Source organism: Tachypleus tridentatus, chromosome 11 (genome assembly GCF_004210375.1).
Source record: "Tachypleus tridentatus isolate NWPU-2018 chromosome 11, ASM421037v1, whole genome shotgun sequence".
In the NCBI taxonomy this organism is placed as follows: domain Eukaryota; kingdom Metazoa; phylum Arthropoda; class Merostomata; order Xiphosura; family Limulidae; genus Tachypleus; species Tachypleus tridentatus.
Genome location: NC_134835.1, coordinates 39,388,690 through 39,405,458, shown reverse-complemented (window position 1 = coordinate 39,405,458; position 16,769 = coordinate 39,388,690). Strand labels below are relative to the sequence as shown.

Sequence of the window (16,769 nt, the reverse complement as noted above, 5' to 3'; positions counted from 1 at the left end):
TAAGAGGGAACATCAACCATAAGTGACAAACAGAAATTATGAGTTAATCACCAGTTAATATTTGATTAAAGAAAAAACAAAAGCTATATATATATATATATATATTAGAGTAATTTGTTTGCCATAGGACATTTTACACCGTTCGCTACTTGTTCTGTTATCTCAGAACATCAAATGCAATTTACATTCTCTTCATGTGTGTGTAATAAAAACAAAACGTGTCATTTATTTTGAAATCTTATGCATGTTCAAAATTTGCACATCATATGTCTACACCATCTGACCGAAGGATCTTTCAAAGAAGCGTTCTTAGACTTCTTAATGAAAGGCACAAATTATTATAGAATCCCTATTTAAGGAAGATTATATGAGTTTTTGGAAACACTATTAAAATCGTTATATCTACAACAACAAGCAATCAGATCTGTTTAATGTTGTTGTCATATTAAACATGCATAGGGTATTTATTTAACCGTCCTTAAGGCAACTTTGCAAAGATTGATATACAAATAATACTAGTACCATTGTTGATATACAAAAAAATACTAATAGTACTGTGACATCTGGTTTAAGTCGTGACGGCAGAGTAAGAGATACCGTGTTTCTCCGATAATAAGACCTACCCATAAAATAAGACCTAGTGTGATTTTTGGGGATAGTTTTAATATAAGCCCTACCCTTAAAATAAGCCCTAGTTAAGAGTGGCAGGAAGAGGAAAGAAATAAAAAAAATTAATTTATTAATTAGTTTAATAGTTAGTTAATTAGTTTGTTTAAGTATTAATCAGTTAGTTTAATAGTTTAATAATAGTTTAATTTAAATGGTTAGTTTAATAGTTTGCAACATTAAATAGAATATTTTTTTTCAGTCATTTTCACTCCAGAACAAGATGAATGTAAGAAAAAGTTATTCGATCGAGTATAAAAGAAGCATAGTGGAGGAATCACAGGGCAAGAATCTTACTGCTTTCTGTAAAGAAATGTTTTTCGTAATTTCTATTTATTTAGAGGTCTTATAATTTTTACTTTGTAACTTCATTTTTTTAATATATCAAAATAAGACATCCCCCGAAAATAAGCCCTAATGTCATATTTTGGAGTGAAAATTAATATAAGCCCTGTCTTATTTTCGGAGAAACACGGTATTAAACAAAGGCGTACGATTAAGGTAGTAAAAAATAAGTGTGTGTTTTTCTTATAGCAAAGCCACATCAGGCTATCTGTTGAGTCCACAAAAGTAACTGAGTGCATTGCAAACACAATTTTGTATCATAATTTCTCTTATGACAGCACATAATTATATGAATTTAAACAAAAAATAAGACCAAAATAACAGTAATTACAGTAAAGTTAACTTAAGTCAAAATAATAATTGTAAAGAAATAATATTGCGTTGTTAATCCTTACCTTAATTATGATTTGTAAATGACTCAAAATATAATTTATGATAATCACACTTCACTTACTTAATCTACAGTTGTTGTCCATTGTCCGTGATAAATTGATGACATACACAGTGTCTATACCATTACTGTATTCCAGTCTGCCTGAGGCCTTGATTATTCAACGAATACTCGTCGCCGCTGGATATTTCAAATATAATCTGTGTGTGTGTGTTTTCTTACAGCAAAGCCACATCGGGCTATCTGCTGAGCCCACCGAGGGAAATCGAACCCCTGATTTTAGCGTTGTAAATACGTAGACATACCGCTGTACTAGCGGGGAGGGGGGGGCATTTCAAATATAATGTGATTGATATGTCATCACATACTCTTCCTTATTTCTTTCATAAATTATTATAATAATGAAATGTTTGCATGTAAAAGTTAAAGCTAAATAACGGATTATCTGTACTTTGTCCACTGCGGGTATCAAACTCCTGTTTTTAGTCCGCAGACATACTGCTATGCCACTGAAGGGGAGGGCATGTGAAATAAAGAAAAATAAACATCATTGGTTGCATCTGTTAAAAGTCTGTCCTGTACGTGTAATGTATTTCTTTCTAAGTGAAACATGGTTTGTTTTGTTTTGAATTTAGCGCAAGGCTACACGATGGCTATCTGCGCTAGCCGTCCCTAATTTAGCATTGTAAGACTAGGTGGAAGGCAGGTGGTTACCAACACCCACCGCCAACTCTTGGGCTACTCTTTTACCAACGAATAGTTGGATTGACTGTCACATTATAATGCCCCCACGGCTGAAAGGATGAGCATATTTGGTGTGACCCTCGGATTACGAGTCGAGTGTCTTATCCACCTGGACATGCCGGGCTGCAAGTGAAACTGATGTTGTATATGTGTTAATACCGGCCGATAAGCTACAAAATAAAATTCTGTCAGTTTATTAATATTCGGCAGTCCCTTTGATCACAAGCTAGGTTTTTAGATGAGTACTCAACGTGAAACTGAAACAAGTATGGGTTAGAAAAATACAAAAAAAAACAAGATTTCATTTCGATAGATTTTAAATAAACAAAAAATAAAGAAAGTGAAAATATTCTCGTGTTCTCGTGCTAAACGAACACAAGAATTTCAGATGTTTTATCTTAAGTTATACAAAGTCTGAAAGAAAAAAAAAAGATATTGCTAGAATAGAAAGCGTGATAGAAGGCAATTAATTTGGCTTCACCAATTGTTGAGTCTGTCGGGAATTCACCCTTAATTACAAATGGACTAAGTCATTAATTTTCGAGTGCGCCTACTTCTTCGAAAGGGGTTATACAAGTAGTGTGGTACTGTCATTGTTACCAATATTTGGATCGTTTGTTTGTACCGCCGAGGTTGGTAAACATCTAATAGTCCATCTAGGTCGCGAATAGCTTGGGCTAATGACCCATGACAGCAGTGGAAGGAAGATGCATCTCTTAGAAAAGCACCTAAACCATTTCCACCTTTCGTGGGTATAAGAGTCATATTGATTTCCCTTGAGACTGCAGACTGCACGTTTCACGCAATAGGTTGAAATTAAAGTATAAATCAAAGTTCGAAATTCAACTCTCTAATAAAATTTAGTTACTATGTATATATATCTCAGCAGTGACCACCAGAAAGGATGAGTCAAGCATCAGCGAACTTGTAGCAACCTTTATTTGGGTGTGGCATGAAACTTGCGATTGCTTTTAGACAAATGTTGATCTCCAACTTATCTCGTAAACGACCCATGTAAGGTACATTAATAAAATCGGTCTAACTTCCTGTATAAATTAATGAAATGCAAGCCGCAATTTGTGAAGTGATCTATGATTACATGTATCCCAACATTGTCCTAGCTTGAACAGACAATACTCAATATCTGAATGTACTAAATATTTAACGTTATTAAATTCTCTTGAAGGACGATTAGAATTTATAGTGCAAACGGTTGAGATGAAACTCCTGTATCTATGCTTGCTATAGTAACCCTTTGTGAAGATCTTTACGTATAAATACACATCCTGTACACACTCCCTCTAATATTAGGAAGTAAAAGTTAATGATAAGGGAAACAAAACAACACATACAAACATTTTCTGTGGCAAATAGAGAAGGTCCAAAGCGCTGATCAGTAACCATAGATATTGACAAATAAACATACAATGAGTATTAAAGCTCACAAGTAATATTCACATAAAGTTTGAAGTCAGAAGTTTTTGGGATGCTTCATTATTTTAAAGTGTAGAAGGATACAACGACCAACCACCACCTTGTACAACTACTTCTAATGGGTGTAATTACAACGACCAACCCACCTTGTACAACTATTTCTAATGGGTGTAATTACAACGACCAACCACCTTGTACAACTATTTCTAATGGGTGTAATTACAACGACCAACCACCTTGTACAACTATTTCTAATGGGTGTAATTACAACGACCAACCACCTTGTACAACTAATGGGTGTAATTACAACGACCAACCATTACTTCTAATGGGTGTAATTACAACGACCAACCACCCAACTACTTCTAATGGGTGTAATTATAACGACCAACCACCTTGTACAACTATTTCTAATGGGTGTAATTACAACGACCAACCACCTTGTACAACTATTTCTAATGGGTGTAATTACAACGACCAACCACCTTGTACAACTACTTCTAATGGGTGTAATTACAACGACCAACCACCTTGTACAACTACTTCTAATGGGTGTAATTACAACGACCAACCACCTTGTACAACTACTTATTTGTTTAGGAATAAATTAAAGTGGTGCAGTCCTATAACCTCTGTACTTAAAAAAAAAAAAAGTATACAAAACCATATTGGTGCCATTATAATGGATCACTAGTATTCTTCTGCTCAAGAGCAAGCGAGATAGCTATGGTAAATGTTTGTATTGGATACTTATTTCACCGAATGGAGTAATCGTATACAGTGGCATTCTACTGGTCAGACAGTATAGCCAAAGTTCTGCCTGAGATCCACAATAATCAAGACAGTAATTTTAACTGACAACTGTTTACTTGAGGTAGAAAATCGTGATCAATTCTTTGCCACCTCCAGTCAGATAGACTGGCTGTATAGACATTTCAGACAGTAAATAATGGATTATAAGAATGTCTATGCTGAAAAAAATGTCAGTAGTGAGTCCCTGATGAAATGTTATAAATTATACCTGCAAGAATCGGTGACAGCAAAAAAATGACAATATAACCGAAACTCTGTGCGACTTGCTGACATCAAAAGAAATGACAATAATAAACCTTTGCATTACTTGCTAACATCAGAAGAAATGTCAGTAATAAACCTTTGCATGACTCGCTGACATCAAAAGAAATGTCAGTAATAAAACCTTGCATGGCTTGCTAACATCAGAAGAAATGTCAGTAATAAACCCTTGCATGCCTTACTAACATCAAAAGAAATGTCAGTAATGAACCCTTGTACCATTTGCTTACAGCAAAAGAGAGGTCAATAATACATACATGTACGACTTGCTAACAGCATATGAGTCAACGAACAGTTTTTCACTAGCTATTCACCAAGCCTTTGACGTTAAAGAGTTCCTTTGGAAATTCATGAAAAGCGCACAGAATTGGATTCGTTTTTAGTTTGGCAAAGTAACTACAAAGTAAGAAAGAGTGTTATAATAAAAGCACGAAGAAAAATCAGTTAATCTGAAAGCATTATAGTCATGAATTTGGTGCCATCTAACCACTACCCATCTACACAGTTTTGAATGTGCAAACTCTTAGATGCTGCAACTTCCTCTGGAGAATCATGAGACTAAATACTCTAAGGCCAAAACTCCAGTGGAGCATGTAAATTAGAATGTAATTGAGAAAGGTATCTTGATAAATTAATGATGGGCATAGTAAGTATACGGATATTGCTCCAATGCTTTCATATGTCTTTGAGAATAGAGATAGTGTGGAAGCTCTGCCGGAAAGAGTTGGATATAAGTGGTAGCCAGCAATATAAGTGATAGTTTCAAGTGGAAATATCACCAGCAAAAGTCATGGTCTGGCACTAACAAATAACTTGCATCAGGTGTAATGACGCTAGACGAAGTATAGGTGAGAGCTATGAATTGCAGTGGATAGGATAAGAATGGACATCAGAGACTTAAAGAACTTCTGACCATTGAATGTTGAGAGTAAATGATTCGGAAAGCCATTCACAGCCCAGCATTGTTTCAAACAATGTTTACTGATCACTGGTTGGTTAGGTCTCGCTGAATACTAAAATATCTGAATCGCTAGTTTCTTCATTCAAGATACGTATCAGACCTTCTATACCATTTATCTTACAAAGAAATAGGAAACGATTCCATTTTTGTGACAGAAAATGTTGTTTCTAACATAACATCAATATGTGAAGTGTATTTGAGAAATAAAGGGCCTGATACGTGATTGTGATTCATTATACATTACTTAAAACATTCAGGCTGACTGTGTCAAAGAAAAACTATTGTGGTGTTTATTTTTTAGGCTTTTAACTCATCGAACTTGTGAAAATTGCAAGTTCCACTAGGCCATCAGAGATCCGACTTTTGAGATGGCTAACAGATTGTCTATGCTCGAGAGATCATTATAGCTATAAGATCATCTACAACCATAGGAAGAATTAAGATAAAAGCCCGTAAGATGTCACTACTTAGCATAATCACTTTCTTATAACTCTCTCTTTTCGCCTGATGTGCGAGGTACCTCTGTTTCATTTATCTAATAGGTACACCTGTGCTTACCAGTTGAAATAGTTGTTGACAACAATCATTGGTTGCAATGAGGCAAGACACCAACATTGTGGCCTGTGGTTTTACCTATAACAGAAGGAACTGTAAAATCACAATTAAAAGAGGGAATATCCTAAGCAGATTAGGCTAACACTCCAAATTCAAGTGACTTAAAACCTGCAAGACTGAAGGAGTGTAATACCAACAAGGTAACTGTGGTAAATACAGACCTAAAAACTAGCACGTTAGCAAGCAAAAAGTAAAATAAACAGTTGATGCCAATATCAAGACCAGCGAAATCATCGCAGTCATCTTTTAGCATGTTGTTACTAAGAGCATCACCATCACGTTTAAAACTGTTGCTGACAATCATTGAACCTGGACTGTCTACCTGACAAAGACCTGTAACTGACGTGAACACTAAGTACCATTTCATTGGGTGTTTATTGTGTACGTGTATTCGATGTGCATGATACAGAAGGTCAAGAATTGCGAAATATTCACTAAAGTCACCCTTACGGTTGGAATTTTAAGGAGATGACAACCATAGCAGACAAGACATTGAAGAAGATGAACCAGAAAACAATACTAAACCTTAATATGATGCGATTGCTGATGAGTATTATATCCATCATTAAGCTACAAATACAAGAAAATATCGACATAAATGTTTAATAGTAGTCGATCAATGTTCAAGGAATTTCTCAGGAGACTTCTGCTTCTATCATTGCGATAAAATGGCCGTTGGCACTGATGTTCCTAATATAAAAAAATGTTCTAGCTGACACGGGTAAAACCTAGTTAAAACAGTGTAAATATAAAGGACTGTCAAGTCAGGTACATCAAACACTAAGATGACAAATATTCAAAGGTTTATTACATTTTATGAACGAAATTATCTTTAAAATTAAATATGTGTTTGATCATCCTGAGTTTATGTTTGTCATTTATCTGTTAGTTAAATAATTACTTTCATTTAAGGCATCTCTTTCTACTTAAATAATAAGGTATATTATCCATTTATGTGTTTAGCTGTCAAAACACCTAATTATCTACCTTTTGGTTATCCATAAATCCAGTTACCCATTTGTTTTTTCTCACTACTAATTCTTCATTTATTTAAGTTTCTATATTTCTACTTAGTTACTTACACAAGTAGTCTCTGTTTAATTTCCCATATATCACGTAATTTTAACTCTATAAAAATAAATTCCAGTGTATGTAAAGTAGTCATATGGGGAATCACATGATTACTGAAATAACAACGAAAGTATCGAGGCGTTACAAATGTTAATATAATACAAAAGTGTTGTAAGCTGCTAACTGTCAACAGGCAATAATAGAAAGCATATTATTGAATAACTGTAATTATTTTTCTGTTTAAATTATCTGAAACATAATCTATCCCACTGTCTATTAATTTTTAAGAAAATATGACATTTATATCAAATTGCTACGTCCAAATGGAACAGAGCACAAAACATGACTTCCATGACTTTTTTTACTTTCAGATGACTAGGTAAGCAACAAACTGCATCGCATGCAAAACAGTTACATGAACGTACATAGCAGAAAATGTATAGTCTAGCGTAGTAACAGAGATATTTGTGGTGTTGGATTCACACAGCAATAGAAATGTTCTTTCTGACACATTTAGTTTTTGTCTGTAAATCTGACGTGTGAGTATAAATCAGATTCGTGTCTTTGTTCGCTTTAGGATTTCACGTGAGAACTTTATCCCGTCCCTAATTTTGAAACGATTTCGAGGCAAGGCAGTTAATCAAAAGCACCAACTATTGGGATGTTCTCATCTAACCTGATGGTGGCGTTTGAAAGTCGCTCTTACAGCACATCCACTGCCCTAAAGCTAGAGGCATGATTTTTGCGGCAGAGAATTCACAGACTGTGCACGCTTGCCTCTCGGCCACGCCTGGGTCGGCTAGCCAGTTGTGAAAAGCTTCTTGCTTATTTAAATATGATGATTCTGAAAAATAAACGGTGTAGAAATAAATAAGAAAAAGCCTGATTATTTACATATACAATTATACGTAATTAAAAAAAAATTACATCGTTTTATCTGTTATTTTTATTAAACAGTTTACACTTAATATACAAGTTTTTTAGTTGTTGTTTTTTAAAACTTGATTTAAAGTATAATATTTCTAGTCTCCAGAAATAAAGAACTAGGCCTGACAGTAGTACAAAAAGGCTGTAATAATGTGACTTTTAAGATGTTACTAGTTTTACTTATTAATAGTTTTAGTCATGTTTAGAGGAAGGAACATTCGAAACGGACCAATAGGTGTCATGTCATGTTCTATTAGGGGCCTGGCATGGCCTAGCGCGTTAAGGCGTGCGCTTCGTAATCTGAGGGTCGCGGGTTCGCGCCCGAGTCGCGCCAAACATGCTCGCCCTCCCAGCCGTGAGGGTGTTATAATGTGACGGTCAATCCCACTTTTCGTTGGTAAAAGAGTAGCCCAAAAGTTGGCGGTGGGTGGTGATGACTAGCTGCCTTCCCTCTAGTCTTACACTGCTAAATTAGAGACAGCTAGCACAGATAGCCCTCGAGTGGCTTTGTGCGAAATTCCAAAACAAACAAACAAACATGTTCTATTCCACACATATTAGGAATTTGCTAATTTAGGAGGCATCTCAACTAATATGTTATAATCCAGCTGATGTGAATAATTCTGGTATCGCACGAAAGCCCTCGTTGGCATTAGGTACAGCAACTGCCCTATGATTGACGTGTTATCATTTACTTTTTTCACTAGAATCTTGTATAATTAGTTACTGTTATAAATGCTAATAGAATTAAAATATTTTTAAAGCTCGCTGTACATACACAAGTTTATATAACGTAAGATTTAATATACATTGTTTTAAACTTGTCTTAATTTGTTTCATCATGTTTTCACTTAAAGTAAAATTCAATATATTTTTTGTGTGTGTGTGTATAGGCAAAACCCTTCTTTTATTTACGTGTGCCTATACACATAAATCCTTTGTGCATATATTCTTGTAGAAATAAACGTGTGTACGCTTTACATAAATAAATATCGGGTTGAACGTTGTGTGTTATAATCACTTAATTAACTGATGTGTTGATGATGAATTAGAAGGTCGTTTTATTGATTTGGTAAAACAAACCAGCCGTGCCATCTTACAACAGGTCCTTTCTACTCTTGTCGTTCCACAATAACCCTAACCTTTCCTATTTAGTAACAGTTTCTAGTGTTTTAATTAAAGGAAACATTTGATACACCCGATCGCTCAAACTCACGAACGTTGAACCAACAAATTGATACTGTTTAGCGCTTTGTCGTGAATGTGCCGTCACATATACGACTTTTGAGCCTAGCGCAAGCTTCGATTAATCCCTGGTTCGTGTGTTCCATTTAGTGAGCTGAACCAGAGCGCCCATTTTACTTAATATACACTGAAAGCTTAACTCGAAGGAATGGAACTCTTGCCTGTTAACGATGTCTGCTTCGAGCCAAATTATCCTCAACTCGGTGACTACACATAGAAATGCATGTGCATTGATGATATAGTATTTTAATAAGTAATTTAGCTCTCTGTATTATTAGGTGTCGTTCAACACGTGCACACGATTTGATTGTGTGCGCGACTATCATAGGCAGACTTTATCATCTGCATTTTTGATGATAGCATTGTTGTATATTTGTATTTGAGTGAAATACAAAATAGAACTATATCCAAGCACAAACATGTGTGTGTGTATATATATATATATATATAAACGAGTATATTATTATGGTTTATTTCTGACAAAATAACGCCAGTAGTCTAATACGTAATTTACAAATATGTTATACTTACCGACACTAATTAAAAGAAATCTCAAGATTAGTTATCATTAACCCAACTGTTGAAATTACATCAATTAGGCGGATATTACGAACATTAATTAGACAGGAAAAAAAAATGACGGTTCCCAATAAAGTAATAATTGTGTCTTTCACTCTCTCATTACGTGTTTGACTGATTAATGGGGGTTACTTATAACATAATTACCTTTTAATTAAATAGCTTATAAAACATTTCGGTTCAAAATTATTTATATCACAGATCATGTGGAATATTTCACATATAATCCACTAAATGTTTGTTGTTGTTTTTTTTAAATTATAAAATTAAATTTGACCTCGAAGATAATGAACATGTTCATTGTTGTTTGATCACCTAACATTCAGTTACTTTTCAAAAATGCTGGCGGCGATTGGCCTGTTAAGACTCTCAGAACCTAGATAACCTTTCCTGCTGTTTTCGTGCGATTCACAAAGCGCACTATCTTTACTGTTGGTGTTGGAGTGCTTTCCGCTGAAAATGATACACATGCATGTACAAAGAATCCATTGGAGCGTACATACATCAGAGCAGCTCTTAGGCAGATTGCTTTCAAGGCGGGGCTTAGTGATCACGCGGTTTTGACTGGCATCTATCAAAGTGATGAAGTGTAACCTTTCCTGAAATAGTGGATTCCAATTGGTAGATAAGGACAGCAAAATGCACAAGCTGAGAGGACCACGTGGGTAACAGAGTACCTCCATGTATGACCGATTTTTGTATGTTGATAACGCCAATCATTGTGTGTACCATATTTGGGCTGCACTGCCTACTAGTAACGTGTAACTGTGGGCGCCAACAACCGCTAGGGCGTTGTGACCCGTCGCGCCGTGTGTGGCGTTCTCACCCTGCGGCAAGCACTTTGGGCGGACTGGCAGCCATCATTGCATGCCTAGTCTACGTTACTCTAAACCGCAAGGTCTCCTGTTAGAATCTTTCGCTTCGTCTTCTGTAAATTTGGAGGCAGTTTATAGGACAGAAGTGATAGTCAAGAAAATGGCGCGTTTGAACAATTACAATGTTTTTCAAAATCAAACGTGTGACTTCAGTGAGGATTAAGGTAAAAACAAGTGAAATCTGTGATTTTATCGGGTAACGGCAAAGAATAAAAAACTAATACAAACCTCGTGGAGTGTTTTCTTAGTTTACCGCAGAAAGTGTACCGTTGTTGTAAGACTTGTCTGTCAACAGAACATTTGGTCTTGCGGAATGTATCCGAACAGACATCCGGTAAGTAGAAAAAAAAAATTGTAAGTGTAATATAAGGTATTTTGAAGACTACGTGGTGTATTAAACTATCACGATACAAATGTTCTGTCTAACTTATTACAAGACACTGATTAATTTTGGTCTTATAATTAATTCATATCTATAAACATTGGTAGAATAAAATATAATCTGAACTGAAAAGTTAAAAGTTTATGATCGTAGTATGTGTATGTCAGGCAGAATGTTATATGGATTTTCCCAATCACTACTCTCAACTACAGTTATTTCTTTTCTTAATCTCGTAATTAAAGCTTTTTAAAATTTATATCGTCAGCGTCTTGTTATTGTGAAAATTTCTGCAAAGTTATAATACAAAAAACAAAGTTTAAGTATTATATAATTTAACACGGTTTTGACTTTTACGATCAGTGTATTACAATTGGATTGTGGTGTACGTATCCGAATAGGTGTTGTATATTCTTGTTTGTACTGAAACACACTTTGTTTCGCTATTGAACATGCCCTGTTGTATAAATTAAGGAATTATTGTTTTTATTTGAAAAATTTTGAACTTATATGTTTAAGTTCTTGTCTTCTGTTCTGATATTTCTGGGCGAATCCTGATGAACAATTTCCGTTCTCCTTTCCTTCCAAGGGGGAAGGGAAAATGCCCTACCATTGCAATGTTTTGCACTCTGTCCTTGGGATCCTGGAAGCCAGTGAGGTACTGTACACGTGATTTCAATAATTTTCTTGTTTGTTCTTATTTTGAACGTATTTTTGAATTTTGCTCAAAAATTGAGATCATTAAACAGGTATACTGACATTTAATCGCGGGTTTGTAATTTTGTTCGAAATTCCTTTATATATATATATTTACATATATATATATATATATATATAAAGATTCTGTAGCTGTCTAGTTGTCGTTAAATGGGCACGTGACAGAGCGTGTGTGTATTTTTTATTTGGCTCGCATTGAACAGACAATAATACCGTTACAAAACACTGGCTTGCAGTCTCAGTTTTAAATATATCAATGTAAGTTTCATAACTGGATTTAGCGTTCTAACTACGTTACAGATTTTAATTTTGATGTGTTAGATCTGCGTCAAATCGCATTGTATTTTGTTATTCGAACTTTAGGAAATATATTATCTAGCATGACTGAAAAAGTTCTGAAAATATTAGCTATTACGATTTGACTGTAAAATAATGCTTAAACTATATATTATCTGGCTCGATTTAAATGAGAAAGTTTCCTAGAGTATCGACTAGCATGATGTAATTGAAAGTTACAAAAAATATCATTTAACACAGTTTAACTTGGGGGGAAAAATGCATTATTCAACTATAGAAAGAAAAAAACGTTCTTGCAAGCCACAGTACTTGTAGGCTTAGTTAAGAAAAGTTTGAAGCCATTTAGACCAGCAGGTAATTAACTCTTAAAAATGTTTAGAAAATTTGACTTTAATATAGCGAATAGTCTGAAAAACAATCAATTGTAATAACTAAAATACATTATGTGATGAAGCTACTTGTATTTATTTAAATGATAGCATATAATTTGGTTGAGTTGAAAATATGTTTTTTAATTGATGGGAATTTCTAGACGTGTATATATCATGCACCATTGTTTTTTTATTGTTTGCTTCAAACCAAACAGTTATGCTCTATAACATATTTCTTTCAGGGTATACTTAATACAAATTAATAAAACTAATGTAGGGAAACAAAGTTAAATTAGTCGAAATAAAAAGAAAACAGTATTAGCATATTTGAAATTTTGGGCTGTTATTGTAGAGGTAGTACAAGTTTTTAACAAACGCAAACAACATTTCGTAATTATTATTATGTGAACGCCTTTTGCTGACAGAACGTGATTGTAATCAGCTATATTTATCGTGCTATTATACATTCTTTCTTGGAAAAACTCCAAGGGACTAGGTAAAGAATGTGGTCTGTAAAAATAAAACTAGCTTAATGTTATTATGACAAATGTAATGGATTATAATATGTAATATTATTGTTACGGCTTCTATTGTTGGGCGGGTTCTTTCAGCCTATTCTGTAAAAAGAACGAATGTGCAGTTCAGTCTGTTTAATGATAACCAAAGCGTTTTCTTCCTTCGACTACAAGTTCAGTAACTTGCATGGTTTTATTTATCTTAAGATAGGCCTAACTTCTCTAATAATGCTGAACAATTGCTTGTTAATTTCACGTTTTCGTGGTACTTCGTTGAAACGTATATATACGGACATAAAAAGTACGTAATGTATTTGGAATACTGGACTGCTTACCCGCAGGTAATACATTTAATACGTCTAAACAATATCTGATGAATTACTATTTACTTCGAATAAATGGTTATTTTTGCTTCTGTGTGTTTGCAGAATGGAAAGTATGTTCCAGTTAGTTCTACAAAATGTAATCTCTGGAAATATTTAATACCGCTGATAAAAATGAATGTAATGTATAGAAGATCATTTCTTGTTTTATTGATTTATGATACTTTGTCTTAAAGATTACTCGAGTATACTCTGTAGTTTTCCAGCTTGTAAGATTACTTTGTTTTCGTTATAAAATTGGACTGTATTTTTTGTACGTGTAGGGTCCTGCTCCCCAACCAGGACAGCCGTTCAAGTTTACTGTTGGTGACACTTGTGACCGTATCAAAGAAGAGTTCAATTTTCTTCAGGCCCAGTATCACAGGTACAGAGAAATAAGCTATAAAGACACGTAAGAGTGAAAATTTAAAACTTTAAAAACAAACGTAACGACTGTATGAGTGAGTTCTGTACATGGCTTAACACTGAACAGTAGTCGTTGAAGCTGTTACACGGCCTCATTAAATTCTCCCAACTTTATGTTGTTCTAATTGTTTAATTGTTAAGCACCACTAATGAAATAACGGATTCAGAAAAGTGAGTAAAGTGTTAAAGCTGGCATAACTGCCAACCGGCGGGTATAATTACCCGTTTTTAATTGGCCTTTAAGAGTAACATTTCGAAGATGTAGGTAGAACGTGTACAGATTTCTGATGTAATTGCCCTCTTCCTGTGGTAATTATAATGCATAACAGTTCATCTTGTAAGTCCACTTGAATGTTAAAGAGAGCAACAGGATTATTAGAGACGGAAATTTTCAGGGATATGTTAGTAATTGACCACAGTCTTATAAACACACAGAGATGTGTGTGTATGTGCATAAATTTATTTACATATTTGTGTACGTGTCAAGTTTTAAATTGTATCATTCATTCGCAATTGAGCTCGCTTAATGTAACCAAATTTAAGGATTTTGGAAGTTTCGGTTCAGTGTTTGGCAATTTTTTAAAAATCTGTGTGGTTTGTAAACAGACAGTGGTTGTTTTATAGAAGCAATGTGTAGGATAATAACAGAGGGTATATATTATATGAACAAACTTGTCACGCGCGTAGTATGTTAAACTTTAAAAGGGCAATATGGCGTAACCGGTTACGTTTGTGACTCGTTAAGTTGCGGGTAAAATATTTTATAAATATGCATATGTATATATATTACATACGCAATCGAGTAAGAAAAAAAAAAAAGGAAAAGATGCACACATCATAATAAGTAATAATAATAGCGTGTTTTAACACACCTCGTATGATTTAAATAAACCGTTTAAAATTGTCTTTAGAAAATATCGAGATGAAATTACACTTTTAACATGCTAAGAGTTGGCGGTGGGTGATGTTGATCAGTTGCCTGTAATTTCTAAATAAGGATGACAAGCGCGTACATAGCCCTCGACTAGCTTTAGGCGACATTCGAAAAACAGTTTCCTCCAATTCAACAACGTAAGATGTCACTTGAATGTGTAAAATGCGTACAGTACCTTTATTTTGTTGTTTTTAAATATTTCCGAACATAAATACAACCATGTATGAAGATATATTCGTATGTTATGTTTCAACTTGGGGAAGGCTGACTAAAATCGAAACACAAGCAAACGGAAATTCAATTTCTCCAGAATGTGTGTGTTTTTATAGCAAAGACATATTGGGCTATCTGCTAAGACTACTGAGAGGAATCGAACCCTTGATTTTAGCGTTTTAAATCCGTAGACTTACTGCTGTACCAAGGGGGACCCCTTTCTTCAGTGAGGAGTTCAACATTTTGTGAAATGATTGGATATAGGTTTAATTTACTTTGTGAATATCCAGCTGTGAATAATGTTTAGATTGTGTTTTGTGTTTCTTTACATAATCCGCTGACTGACATTGACAATGAAAAACGTCCAACGTGTGACTTACGTAATTTGTCAGCTAACAATGTCGATCAACAACATTTAATATGTGATTTACACGACCTGGTTGGTGGCTAACAGAGTCGATGAATAACGGTCTAAGTGGGATTTACTTAATTTTGTGACAAACAGTGTTGATGAACAACGTTTGATATGTGATTTAGACCTGGTTGGTGGCTAACAGAGTCGATGGATAACGGTCGAAGTGTGATTTACTTAATCTGGTGGTCAGTGACGTATCAAGAATATGCAGATTTGTTCTAGCCAAACTAAAATATCCTCCTGTCTCAAAACAACACGTAGAGCACAAAGGCTCGTCACATATCTTATAGTAATACTTAGATATATTTATGTAATATCTTTTCGACTTTAACAGAAGGTAACGATGTATCAAGCAGAATGAAAGTGTGTATTTGTATGAAAACGTATCACAGTTCATCGTTATCATTGTAATAGTCACTGTTTAGAAGTTTCTTTACAACTATAATAAAATATAGCATGTATTTAAATCGCATGTCTTAATCAACACACAACACATTTTTTTAATACATATAAACAGGTGTATATTATGCTGTAAAACATATATTTAATTTCCTCTTTCAGGTAATGGCTCAGCTGAAAATGTGTGTGTAATTATATGTTAACTACAAGATTGAAGCACATACTAATGTATAAGTTTTGTAACGTGTAATTTATGAGTAATTACTTTTTCTTGCTGGCGTGTTTTTCGTCGTTTATTTTTGTTTTCTTTTATATTTATATTTATAAAAAAAAACATTTTCAGGATATAGGAAATTTACATTCACAATGACATTTTAAATTTGAAACTTCTTTTTTGAAATAACAACGTGTTTATTTATCTTCTTTTTACCGTTCACAAGTGCCACAAGTTCTCTTGCACTTAATTATAACGCACGTGACTTGAATCAGGCTCAGGGCTATAATTTTAAGTACGAACATTTTTCACATGTGGCGTAATTTCAAACTTAAGCTCATTATTGGCCCAAAGCACGCATGCGTAGCTGTATGTTGCCAAGAGGTTTTTGCTATTAAAGCAGCATTTGTCGCCACCTGAATTTCTGCCAGCAAAGAATCTTTAAATGATATGCTGTCGCACAGACTTTCTTTGGCCAACTTCCAGTAACATAATTAACGAAGTACGTAAGTTTGCTACTAAGTAAAAACGTGGAGTTTAACTTGCGTAAATTCCCATCTGCACAGCAGTACCGCTTAAAAACACTAAAAGGAAAATTTA

The 16,769-nt window shown here is 34.4% G+C and overlaps 1 protein-coding gene across 11 annotated transcripts in view; it reads left to right on the top strand.

Annotated features, from left to right (window-relative positions):
* The first annotated feature begins 10,779 nt into the window (after positions 1 to 10,779).
* The window catches only part of LOC143231968 (transducin-like enhancer protein 4), a 90,570-nt gene continuing 84,580 nt past the window's right edge, over positions 10,780 to 16,769 (top strand). For 8 of the 11 annotated variants that reach the window (XM_076466884.1, XM_076466880.1, XM_076466876.1 and 5 more), the window contains exons 1-3: positions 10,780 to 11,261; positions 11,896 to 11,964; positions 13,853 to 13,953. In XM_076466884.1, coding sequence (XP_076322999.1) covers positions 11,241 to 11,261; positions 11,896 to 11,964; positions 13,853 to 13,953 — 191 coding nt within the window. In that variant the 5' untranslated portion in view covers positions 10,780 to 11,240. Of the gene's footprint in view, positions 11,262 to 11,825; positions 11,965 to 13,852; positions 13,954 to 16,769 lie in introns of all 11 variants that reach the window. The other 3 variants (XM_076466882.1, XM_076466881.1, XM_076466878.1) reach the window with 2 other exon arrangements.